Source organism: Penaeus vannamei, chromosome 19 (assembly GCF_042767895.1).
Source record: "Penaeus vannamei isolate JL-2024 chromosome 19, ASM4276789v1, whole genome shotgun sequence".
NCBI lineage: Eukaryota > Metazoa > Arthropoda > Malacostraca > Decapoda > Penaeidae > Penaeus > Penaeus vannamei.
Window position 1 is genome coordinate 39,156,439 of NC_091567.1, and position 12,500 is coordinate 39,168,938.

At 38.7% G+C, this 12,500-nt stretch overlaps 1 protein-coding gene across 5 annotated transcripts in view; it reads right to left on the bottom strand.

Annotated features, from left to right (window-relative positions):
* Window positions 1-5,741: 5,741 nt before the first annotated feature.
* LOC113814986 (Synapse-associated protein 47kD) overlaps window positions 5,742-12,500 on the bottom strand; it is a 158,931-nt gene continuing 152,172 nt past the window's right edge. For 3 of the 5 annotated variants that reach the window (XM_070134338.1, XM_070134336.1, XM_070134339.1), the window contains one exon: window positions 5,742-9,690. In XM_070134338.1, the coding sequence (XP_069990439.1) occupies window positions 9,542-9,690 (149 nt within the window). In that variant the 3' untranslated portion in view covers window positions 5,742-9,541. Of the gene's footprint in view, window positions 9,691-12,218; window positions 12,267-12,500 lie in introns of all 5 variants that reach the window. The other 2 variants (XM_070134341.1, XM_070134340.1) reach the window with 1 other exon arrangement.

A 12,500-nucleotide genomic window follows, 5' to 3' on the forward strand; every position in this document is an offset into this window, starting at 1 on the left:
GCCTCCCTCAACGGCACCTCTTGATTGTCATGGCCCTGAGAGCCGCCGGCGTGAGGGGAGGTGAGAGCAGGGCGAGGGGAGAGGGGAAGGGCGAAGGGAGGGAGAGGGGAAGGGGGAGGACGAGGGGAAACGAGAAAAGATGGGAAAAGAGGGAGCAGGAAAGGATGGGAAGGGTAAGGGCGAGGGGGAAAGAGCAAGGGGGGAGGGGAGGGGCGAAGGAAGGGAGAGGGGAAGGGGGAGGACGAGGGGAAACGAGAAAAGATGGGAAAAGAGGGAGGGGGAAGGGATGGGAAGGGTAAGGGCGAAGGGGAAAGAGCAAGAGGGGAGGGGAGGGCGAGGGGAGGGCGAAGGGAGGGAGAGGGGAAGGGGGAGGACGAGGGGAAACGAGAAAAGATGGGAAAAGAGGGAGGGGGAGGATGGGAAGGATAAGGGCGAGGGGGAAAGAGCAAGAGGGAGGGGAGGCGAGGGGAGGGGCGAAGGGAGGGAGAGGGGAAGGGGGAGGACGAGGGGAAACGAGAAAAGATGGGAAAAGAGGGAGGGGGAGGGGGAAAGAGCAAGGGGGGAGGGAGAGGGGAAGGGGAAGGCGCGAGGAGGGGGAGGGGGAAGTTCAAATGATGGCGAACTGTCTTGCGGTTGCCATTAAGCTGAAATATCTCCCATTACTGTAGCCAGCGCTGACTGTTTGCCTACTTTTATACCTCGTCTTATTTACAATACGCATAACACTATTTTCTCGCAGCGACGTCGGAATGGCTCAAGAAGGAAGGGAGGAACAAACGTTTTGAGAAAATGGCTGATGGAGCAACTCACACTCACACTTACAATCGCGGTTTTCATCACCTTTTTTTCCCTTTAAATTTCCCTCTCCGGATTTTCGTTTTGCAGTGTCTATATTTGCGAATGATTTCTACTCGTGTTGCGGTCCGTTGAGAAGTCCTGTCCTAACCTAACCTAACCAAACCAAACCAAACCTAGCCTAACCCAACTTAACGTTACCTAGCCTAACCTAACCAAACCTAATCAAACTTAACCTAACCTAACCCAACCCAACCAAACCTAACCCTACCTAACCTAACCTAACCTAACCTAACCCAACGTAACCTAACGTAACCTAACCTAACCTAACGTAACCTAACGTAACCTACCCTACCCTACCCTACCCTAACCTAAACCTAACCTAACCTAACCCAACCCAACCCAACCTAACCTAACCTAACCTAACCTAACCAAACCTAACCTAACCTAACCTAACCTAACCTAACCCAGGCTTGCCAAGATTGCAGCGGGAGGAAAATCGGCATCAAAACCAGTCGCTGGAAATGTTCAGGGAGGTGCTTTTTCGAGCCAAGAATTTACCATTCACTTTTTTTTTAAGAACTGTTTTTGAAGAACTTGGAAAGTTTGTACTCCCTGCTGAATGAAAAAGAGAGAATACATAAAAAAGAAAAGAAAAATACGTAGGTACGAAAGCAATAAAAAAAGGCACAACCTCCCAGCTTAGTAGTAAAAAAGGAATGATCTTGAAAGTAGGAAAAGAAAAAAAGAAAACATAAACTTTATCATCCCTGAAGGACCGACTCTAGCTGTACCACAATGGAGTTGGAATTATTTAATCGTTAGAAAGGGTTTTTCAGGCTGTTATTACGCACTTATTTCAAAAGTAGAAAGCCATTTTGTGCTTTCTCTGAACAGTTCTGGAAGCTCTCGTACTAAAGCATGCAAGTTGTACCCTGTTATATTATCCGTTTTGTGTGGATTAAATATCATTTGAAATTGGAGAGAGAGAGAGAGAGAGTGAGAGAGAGAGAGAGAGAGAGAGAGAGAGAGAGAGAGAGAGAGAGAGAGAGAGAGAGAGAGAGAGAGAGGAGAGGAGAGAGAGAGAGAGAGAGAGAGAGAGAGAGAGAGAGAGAGAGAGGAGAGGGAGGAGAGAGAGAGAAAGGGAGAGAGAGAGAGAGAGGAGAGAGAGAGAGCGAGAGACAGATGGATGGAGTTAGGGAGGGAAAAGGAGGGGGATAGACCGACAAATAGGATAGGTCGATAAATAGGTAGATGGATAGATGGACAGATATATATAGAGAGAAACAAAGAAACAATGAGTGTGAGAGAAAGGAAAGAGTGAAAAAGAAGTATGAAAACAAAATACAAAAAAAGACAAATGAAAAACAATAATTCAAACGAGAGTAAAATACAAATACAAATACAAATTATACCTTTATTAAAAAAAAGTAAAAAAGTAAAAAGCAACTTCTATTGACAGTGGCACCATCAGAAGCGGAAGGGAAAACGGGCCACTTGGGAATTCTCAGCAGTCTGCGACCAGAAAATTCTCGAATATTCCATCTGATGGTTTTGGCGACTTATGTGTCCGTGAAAAATATTTTGGCGGTAAACATGCTCCGAAATGTAGATTTGTGATGTTGCTCCATCACTCTTTAACCTAAAAAATGGATTTATTTGTGGAGTTGAGATCCGAAATGTAGATTTGTGATGTTGTTGCATCACTCTTTAACCTTTAAAAAAATGTATATATTTGTGGAGTTACGAATAAATAATACGATTCTTTGTTAAGTTGATGAACTAGGAAAAAAAATATATATTGCAGAGAATATTTGCTCATTTGAATTAAAAAAGGAACAGACAATAAACTAAACTGAGATTCTAATTTCTATAATGATTGGCTGTTGAAGATTAAATTAACAATTGGAATTCAGGTCAAACAAGATCACGTAATTGTTTCGCTCAATCAATAATTCATAATTGCACAAAATCTTTTGATTATATTAAAATCTTCGGTTCATCTGGTTGGGTTCGAAGATTCACAATTCGTGTAAAAATCTTACTTGGCACAATTCATGACTTTTATTCATTTTTTTCACTCTCTTTCTGTCTCTCTCGTATTTTTTTTTTTTTTTTTTTTAGTTTTGGTTACAAGGAGAAAAAGTGATGGTAGAGGTTTATAGTTTCCAACGATATGTGGCTGTATCTTTGTAATATTTTAATTCTGAAAAGTGTTATGTTTCTAACTCAACTCGATATACTAATATCAACCAGCGGCCGATGTGTTAAAATTGCACGATGCCCCAGTGAATATTCATATATACAGACATGCATATACACAGTAATAAATGTATATCAGTCTATCAGATATATTTACACTTATCTGTCTATCTATACGGTAGATATGCACGTCTAAACTGATAGATATGCCTCTATTTCATTGTATAAGTATGTCGTATAATGAATGTCCATTGGGTCGGGCCGTAGGAAGGGTCTGCTATAATAATAATAATAATATAAAAATTAAATCTATATAAAGCCATTCACATCACATGACAGAGATAAAACCGCGCTAATGAAGCCGCTGAATTAAACCGACATGCTGTTCCTCCCCAATTATATCGGGAATAATCAGCAGGGAACAAGGTCAGCCGTAATGGGCTTATGATTCGTGTGCCTTATTCATTAATTTATTCATTTTATTGTATTTTGTTTTTGGGTTAGTCCCCTTCCCACTTTTTTCGCGGTCACGTAGTTCAATGATCATGATAGTGGTTAAAGACATCTTTATATGCGAGATATGATTTATTGCAACAATTGTGAATAACTGAGGATTGCAAGGACAGTGAGCTTATCCTAGTACTATTGAAAGACAGAAACTGATCTCGTTTACTGGGTGTTTATTTATATGTCACACACACACACACACACACACACACACACACACACACACACACGCACACGCACACGCACACGCACACGCACACGCACACGCACACGCACACGCACACGCACACGCACACGCACACGCACACGCACACGCACACGCACACGCACACGCACACACACACACACACAGACACAGACACAGACACAGACACACACACACACACACAGACACACACACACACACACACACACACACAGACACACACGCACACGCACACGCACACGCACACGCACACGCACACGCACACACACACACACACACAAATGCATTGTAGTCTTTTATATAATTATAATAGATTAATGCTTACCTTGATAGCTATCTTCAATGATGAATTCTTGTTGTACTTGATAATTATGCATAAGGGTGTGTGTGGAGGATCGAACAGGAAAAAATACAAACATGTTCATTTACTCTAATATATATAATACAAGTATAATATAAGAAAAGACGTAGAGAGAAAAAATAAAGAAAAAAAGTATTTCTTTGGATATATTTCTCATTTCAGACTGACTTATCACCTGTCCTCAAGAGGTGCATAAAAAACAGTTTATGGGACGATGTAACACAACTAATGTTGAAACTGAATCCTAAAAAAGAAAAAAAATCTTTTCCAAAAAAGGTGTAAAGTATGCAAATTATCTTTGTCCATTCACTATTTATTTATTGAACATTTTCTGCCGCGTCAACATCAAAGGTTATTAGTGGCGTATACAAAATACAGCAACAGGGCGAGGCTTAGGGGACGAAGCCCAGGTAAGGAAAGGTCACAGAAAGTATTGTGATAAAGGTAAAATCTAATTAACCACTAGGACAAAATGTATTACATAGATGCTGTAAAGAGCACTGTAGGTTAGTATGGTAGAGAAAAGGGTAAGGAGTAAACAGCAAATGGAGTACGAAGGCTATTCAGGACTGACAAAGACAGTCTCTCATCCTTTCATCCTTTCAGCACGGCTCTCACACTTTAGGATGTAGACAGAAGAAGGGAACGAACAAGAGAAACAAAAGGAAAGGAGAAGAAAGGACCAGGCAACATTAGTTGAGGCGAGGGCTGAAGTCCAAGGTAGGGGTGATACCTCACATTGAGCTTCAGTCCCTGTTTCCTCAGCTCTCCCACAACAACAATGAGCACGGGATTGGGGGGGTGACCATTCACTAGAAACATCTAAAAGTAATGGTGTTTTTCACATATTCTGCTTAAATGAATGCAAAACTGAAATTAATTTGTTACAGCATGTAGTACAATGGCATCTGTCAGTCAAATTTAATTACTTAATTTTATTTACAATTGCATAATTCTATAATATATAAATTGTGTTGGAGAGCACATTGAGTATCATTATTCTTTAGCTGGACTGAAATGTACAGTAATATTATTGAATTTTGGATTTTTTTTACTATGGCATGATAAGGGTCAAATAAGGGATTGGAGTTGACAGAGATAAAGAAAGCAAGTTTCAGAGAGAGAGAGAGAGAGAGAGAGAGAGAGAGAGAGAGAGAGAGAGAGAGAGAGAGAGAGAGAGAGAGAGAGAGAGAGAGAGAGAGAGAGAGAGAGAGAGAGGGGGGGGGGGGGGGACACCAATAAAAAGGCAATGTATCTCAAAATATGTTTTTTTCAATCTGGTAGCCATGTAACTCCTTTTATGGAGTAGCTTACGGCGAGTTACCTCAAGATATCCATGATCTGTGATTTTTTCATATTCAAAAACAGATTTTTCTTTATCTAAACTTATATCGTACCATAGTTTAGTTGACTGGTAATTGTTTATAGAGAATATGTATTTTCTTTGCATATTCCATATTTTGTAGAAGAGACAAACTTAGCATTCAGATTACATTCTTGCAACATAAAGAATGCATTTTCTTGTTTAAATGATTTTGCTTAGATATATATATTTATATTTCTTTCTCAATAAAATATCTTGTATCTCTCATGTCACTTTCTCAAGACACTACTTTCTCTTTGTCCATAAAAGAATGATAGCCTTCCAAAAAAGGATAATAAGAAAACATATACTTAATCCATTTTACTGGGCACAGGTACCATAGTATAACATAGTAAGGGACAACATTTCTACATCACATGGCAGAAGACAACTGCCAAACAATGAACAAACATACATACAAACAAACCATCGCACGACATCCTTCTAGCTACTTGATTGGGCACCTTCTGGCCTGGCACAAGGCACAAGCAAATGCAATCTGTCAGTCCAGCACAGAGCACAAGCAGGTGCATCCTGTCACCCTGTCTGTCACAAGAGTACAGGCAAGTGTGGTCTACCAGTTGAGGTGCAGGTCACTCTCAGCTTCTTCACATCTTGGTGACTTGCTAAACAACATTGGATGCTTCAGTACAGACCATTTTATGCTGGAAAAACTGTTATACTGTATATAGAAGAGGTTTATATAAATATTGTTGTTGATCTTCAAATACAAGAATATGCACTTTGAAAGTTTTTTTTTAACCATTGCCTGAAAGCATAATATTGATGTAAAGCTTCTTTCCAAGAGTATCATACAGTATATTAATATCTGGTATATTGAACTTGAAAAGCACTCACATGGAATGTTATAATAGATATACTGATATGAGAACTACAGTAACTTGGTTCACTGTCTACAGTTCAACATGCCACATACACAGCAGTGTTACATCGAACAGTGACAATACATTGTGTAGCCTTTAGTGTTTCCTCTGCATCCTGGAAGGAGAGGAGCAGCTAAGGGGCCACCGTACTTAAATTTAACCATTATATTACGCAACCAGCAATGATGCGAAGAAGCTGATGAAGGTCCCAGTGTCCAGGTATTGTTTACAAAGATTATTCAAAGTTGTCCGTGCCCACATTATCCCAAGGAAGCATATATTTCATTTCATGTCAAGCAAAAGCCTATATTTATTTATGTACTATATAACAGACGAGGTACTTTGACGTGTGCTGACTACCCGACCTGAGACCCTCGAGAACGACCATTGGTCCAGTGTTACTAAATAGAGAGCTTTTATGCCCATCTAATGTTGTTGTTCTTGTTTTTGTTGTTACTTTAAGTTCCAACAGTCACAGGATGGAACTTGCTGACTCATTCGCTCACATACATCTGTCTATCATTCACCCTGAAGGAGAGCTGCTGGGGTTTACCAAGATAATAGATGAACAGAGACAGAAATCCACAATCGTAATCATAAGACTCCAAACATATTACAAACAAGTAAAGCATATATATAAAGTATAGAAAATGCTCAAATCCTTTAAATAATAAAATCTATTACAAAAAGTAAATAACGATGAGAAAAAAGTAAAGAGACTGGAAGCATGTAATGCAGATGCCTGAAACGTATTTCAGAAGATTCAATCATTAAAACTGTGATAGGAAAACTGAAAGCTTAGATATACATTTTTATACTTTGATATAAATCCAACTACTGTATTAAGAATGCATTAAACTTTCAAGAACCAAATACCTTAAATACTACAACACAAAATTTCTAATGAAATCCATCATAAGTTTTAATCATAATCATTAGTACTGCTTTCTTTTTTGTTTTATTTGTTTTTGTTTTTTTTACTCTTTCTATTAAGTATTTTTCCTCCATAAATTCAAACTATGGAACAAACTGGCTACATAATCTCCACAACAAACAATGTGCAAGATGACTGGCTTTGCGGGCCGATCTAAACACACGGGAACTGGTGTGTGTGTTGATGTCTACGGCTGATACGCTTACACTCGCCATCACCCAAAGCAAAATAGACCAAATGAACGTGGTTCACTTTCCTGGCTGTCTGTTTCCAGAGCCACCATATGAGAGCTAATCTCCAGGAGAGTTAAATTGCAATGAATGGCATCTGTATTTGGAGGAGGGATTATGTGGGACACAAGCAACCCCAGTCAACACAGCAAAAAGAAAGTAAAAGTCAAACATAATAATAAAAAAAAAGAAAAAGAAAAAATCTGCCAAGTTTATGCACATTGAAAGTGGTGTTATCTGTGACTCACTATATTATTTCTATGTTGGCATTTTTATCTATGGTCTTGTTTTTGTTATTAGAGTTTAGTTCTTAATCATCATCACTGTTATTTTTGCACAATACTATCTGACTCTTGTACATCTGGATCCTACGGTATCTTGTGATATCCTCTCCCATCTACAAATAAAGTAACTTTGGATGTGACTGCCTCATGTTACGTGCTTCAAATATCGAGCTTGCAACCACTGTTACTACTTCTCCAGACACTGTCAAGGTATCTCATTGATAATAAACGCTTTAAATGGATTCGTATTCATATTTGTGTAAAATGTCACACATCTATTTGCATCAAGTTGAAAACTGATTATTTACCCTATATGACACATAATTACAAATGTGAATATTATTAAAGTGATCGGAAACATTTTATGAATGATGGAAGCTGACACCTGTTCATATTATTGCAATGAAAGACAAATTTACTAAGCAGAAAACAAAAAATTCTCTAATGTATGCCATCTACATAGAAATCTCTGGCCACAACACCCTGTGGTTAGTGATGAGTGGACGTCATGATGTGGAAATGTAAGTATACGTGTCTTGCATTTCCCTTCACTGGTTTTACTGGATTATCTATCCATGTCTGGTTGATCTCTTTACTAGTATTATACATCTCAAAATAAAAAGAAAAGAAAAAAAAAATCAAAGTCATGACAAGATAACCACTTTAAATGTTGGTCAAGACTGCAAGTCCTTCAACTCACTTTCTCATACAGTATATTTATCAATATGTATCTCAAACTCAAAGCTAGTAAATCATCTCCACACTGCAGACAGCTTCCTCTAAAAGCCCACATAAAATCTGATCATTTTGAAAGTCTACTGACTGCCTATTCCCTTGCCTTGCCCCTGTCTAATCATCAACATGAATGGCATGCAACTTCTTCCGTTACCTTGCCCTCCATCTCTCTGGTTTTTAGGTCCAGTGTTGACAGAGCCACACCACCTGGACAATCGTGCTCACGGGTGCTGTGTGTGCTGGCCGTCTGGCTCTGCATTAAACCAGCGAGACAGAGGAGGTATCGGGATCCTTTGCTGCTCTCAAAGCCCCATTTACTGATTCTACATCTTGCGGAGCATAAGTCTTATGGAGAGGGTCCCACTCTTTGATAGTGCTGCTGACACTCTTAGTTGAGAAAATATACCTTTTCCCAGGGTAAAGGGTGATCTCAAATGGATGTTTTGTGGTAATACCAGATTGTGTCATGAGAGGGAGAGGTGTAGGCATAGATGGCGGTAGAAAATGCTGTATCTCTGTCTTATGGTTCAGTGAAGGATCAGTAGATAAAAAGTTAAAAACTGGCAACTAAAATTTCCATATACACTGGCAAGAATAAAATACATTCTGGAAAGGTTGCTGTCCCTTTTATAATCACAAGGCAAATCCTCTTCTTATGAGACATGATACAGCTCAAGATAACAGCACTGAAGTAAGTATTTTCATAAACATTTTTTTTTCTTAAATATTAAATATTCTATACATTTGTAAATGGTGGAGCTATATATATATATGTGTGTATATTAATATCATATTATGTGTATGTGTGTGTATACTGACCTGCAATAGTGTTTTCTCATGAAAGATACAACTGTATGACTGATGGTAACTAAAGCTAAGTCTCCGGTTCTCATGGTAAAAAATCATGTCATCCTGCAGTGTACTAAATGGATCACAAACGTTCCTGCTGACTTAGTCTTCTCTTCCAAGTATCAACACATCCTTACAAAGTCTAGGTCACAGAATATAAAAAACAAATCATTAGAAGATTTCGGTTGGAGATTATCGCAGGTCACTGGAGTCCTCGTCGTCAATCATGTTCTGAATCTCCTCTTCCCATTTTTCGTTGTCCTTTCCTCCACCGCCAACCACTTCGTACTCGCCCAGCTCCGCCCCTAGTTCATCCCGGAGTTCCTTCTCCCAGTCCTCCTCTGGCACAACAACAAACAACGTCAACAAACATGGACTGGTCTATCCGCACGTTTGGCTCACACGTGAGAATGATACAAACGAACTCTCTTTACAATGTAACTGTTCTACATACCTGCACTTACTTTAAGGATCTGATATTTTAGAGATTGCAAGTTACTTTACTTAAAGAGGATGGATATTTAGAGATATGTAAATTCATCATTATCTTCTCCGGAAACAGCCTTTCATAATCCTTAGTTCTACCTTTACCAACATACAAGATTTTTAAGGATAAAACAGATGACTGATAAACTGGTCAAAAATTACTTTTACTCGGTACCTAAATGCATAATCAACCATAATTAACCAACTTTTTACTTTAATTATTTCATGTTCTTATGGATATACAATATACCAAAAATTACTATACTTTACAGATTTTTCACTATATAACAATTTTGTCTTCATCCCATGCATAGTGAGCCAAAAGTGGGGAGGATTTTGTGCGTCCAGACAAAAGCTTGTGTGACTTTTGGCGAATGGTTAGAATGGAACGTTTATCCAAGGCAGGTGAATTTTTTCTGTTCATCAAAACACTTAACTGGATCGAGTGTTCACAAAATATCTAAGCAACAACCCTTTTCACCCTTTTTCTTTTCCTTATGAATTTGAAAATGAAAAGAATGGCTTCACCAGTACCTTTGAATAAGTTCCATCCTGTGCCATTGGCCCTAAAGTAAAAGAGCTGTGCAGGGTGAGAGATGAGAGACAATTGGCAAGACCATATGAAAAAACCATCCTTAACACAAATCATTTACTTATTAAAGCATTTGGTAAATAAAGAAAACTGCCAGTGATTATAAGAAAAAAGGAGGGTGGAATCCAAAAAGGTCTTTTCAATGTTAAGTGATTAAGAAAAACGAAAGATGGGAAAGAAAGAAAGAAAATGAAAAAAAGGAACTGTTGAAGATTCCCTTGTGTTGACCTCATGCACTCTGACAGCATACCTAGTCCTCCTCCTGGACTAGTCTGTAAGAATCAATTCAAAGAAAAAAAGGGGGAGGAGGGAGAAAGAAATGGATTGGAGAAACAGACAATATTGATACATAAGATTACTTGACACACAAGACAATATGGTTTTGACACACTACTCTGACACATTTACTTTTTGTTATGACTGTGTCACATTCTGTACCTTGTTAGGTGACATGAAAATTAAGGACGTAAGGCACAGTTTTACAGAGACAGTATTCACCTACTTTCTATGACTATCAACTAACTTGACAAGGTACATTTATTCTGAATAATAACCAGTACACAATACACAGTAAACAGTTAAAACTTATCATGTTTATCATTGGTACTCATCAATAGGACCTGGAGAAAATGAATGAATTTTTTTGTAAAGGGAATAACCAAATCACAGTTGAAACAATAACAGTAGTTAAAAAAATAGAAAAAAAGTAATAATATCAGCAAATATTTCAGCATATGACTTAGTGCAATAATAACCAGTGACTCCAGGCTCCTACTATTTCCTTCCGATGGAAAGGTCTAATACTAAAGCTGCTCTTCACAAACAAACACAGAAGCTAAACTAAGGCATGCAGGACATCATATGAACCTCTTCAACCAACTCCAAATGTGTAAAAATAGATTCTCTTTTCTTAAAAGGTAAATCTGTTGCTCCTTCTAAGATGGGGAACAGGAACTCTTCAAGATCTTTTGCGTGAAAGCTTTGTAGAGATTAATCCGATGCCGTGAAGCAAAGAGAAATTCCTCTAATGTAAGGGCTCTTTCATCCATGCTAACTAGAGGGGTAACTAAGGCATTTCAGCAACAAGACTCACGGGGAAAACTTCTTTAAAAAGTAAATAAAGAGACAAGGGTAAATATCTAAAAATCCAAAATGAAAATCAATATCCTATATAACTACTACAACCGGGGTAAAGAAATAATAATGATGCAAAAGACCAGAAGCCATAAACATAGGGAAAATAATGAGGAAAAGTGCAATCTTAATTGTTTCAAGACATGCTGAGACTGTTTGTCTACCACTGAATCTGTCAAGAAAACATCTACATGCTTTTAGCGCAAAAAACCAATAGGTGCCAGTGGGGCAAAAGGAGGATCGAGCGAGCGAGCAGTCTCGACTCTTAGGACCGCAGAAGGCTGGCTGAAATGAGACAACAACGACGACACCGTTATCAACCCTACACTTGACCTAGGATCTATGGATGGGAGGGAGTCAGTGCTGGGTAAGAAATGTGTGTGTTGACCCAAGGTTAAGATATGTAGTAGTTTATATATGTGTAAGAAATTCAATGCCGAGGAAAAAATACGAACATAAAACAATGAAAGGAGGATCTGACTGATGCGCAAATCACTTAAAGGAAATGAAAGATAAACATTATATGGCTAAGAAGCTTGTTCATTGTGAAAAAGCCCTGACTTGTGTACACACTTTTACATGTCTGCCTCAGCCTGACATCCCCCCAAGGGTGCCTACACACCGCCTACACACAGTTGATTAATCACTCATACTGACCCCTTGAGACGGAGCAGCCCTCACCAAAGGAAGTAGTTAGATCTTAACCTACAAACACACAGAAAATACAATGTTAGATAGGCTACTCTAATTTATTAAGCATGTTATTTAGTACAAGATGTGCTCTAGCATGGCATGGTTCACACAAGTTAGTCTGTTAGCCAAGAGACTGTGCCTTTGTTAGCTTCTTTGGGTCAGAAGTATCTCCTTTATGCCTGTATGTACTTAGCGTGTGGTGTCTGTTATGCACACAGCAAACCGTTTTAAAGAGTGATATTTGTT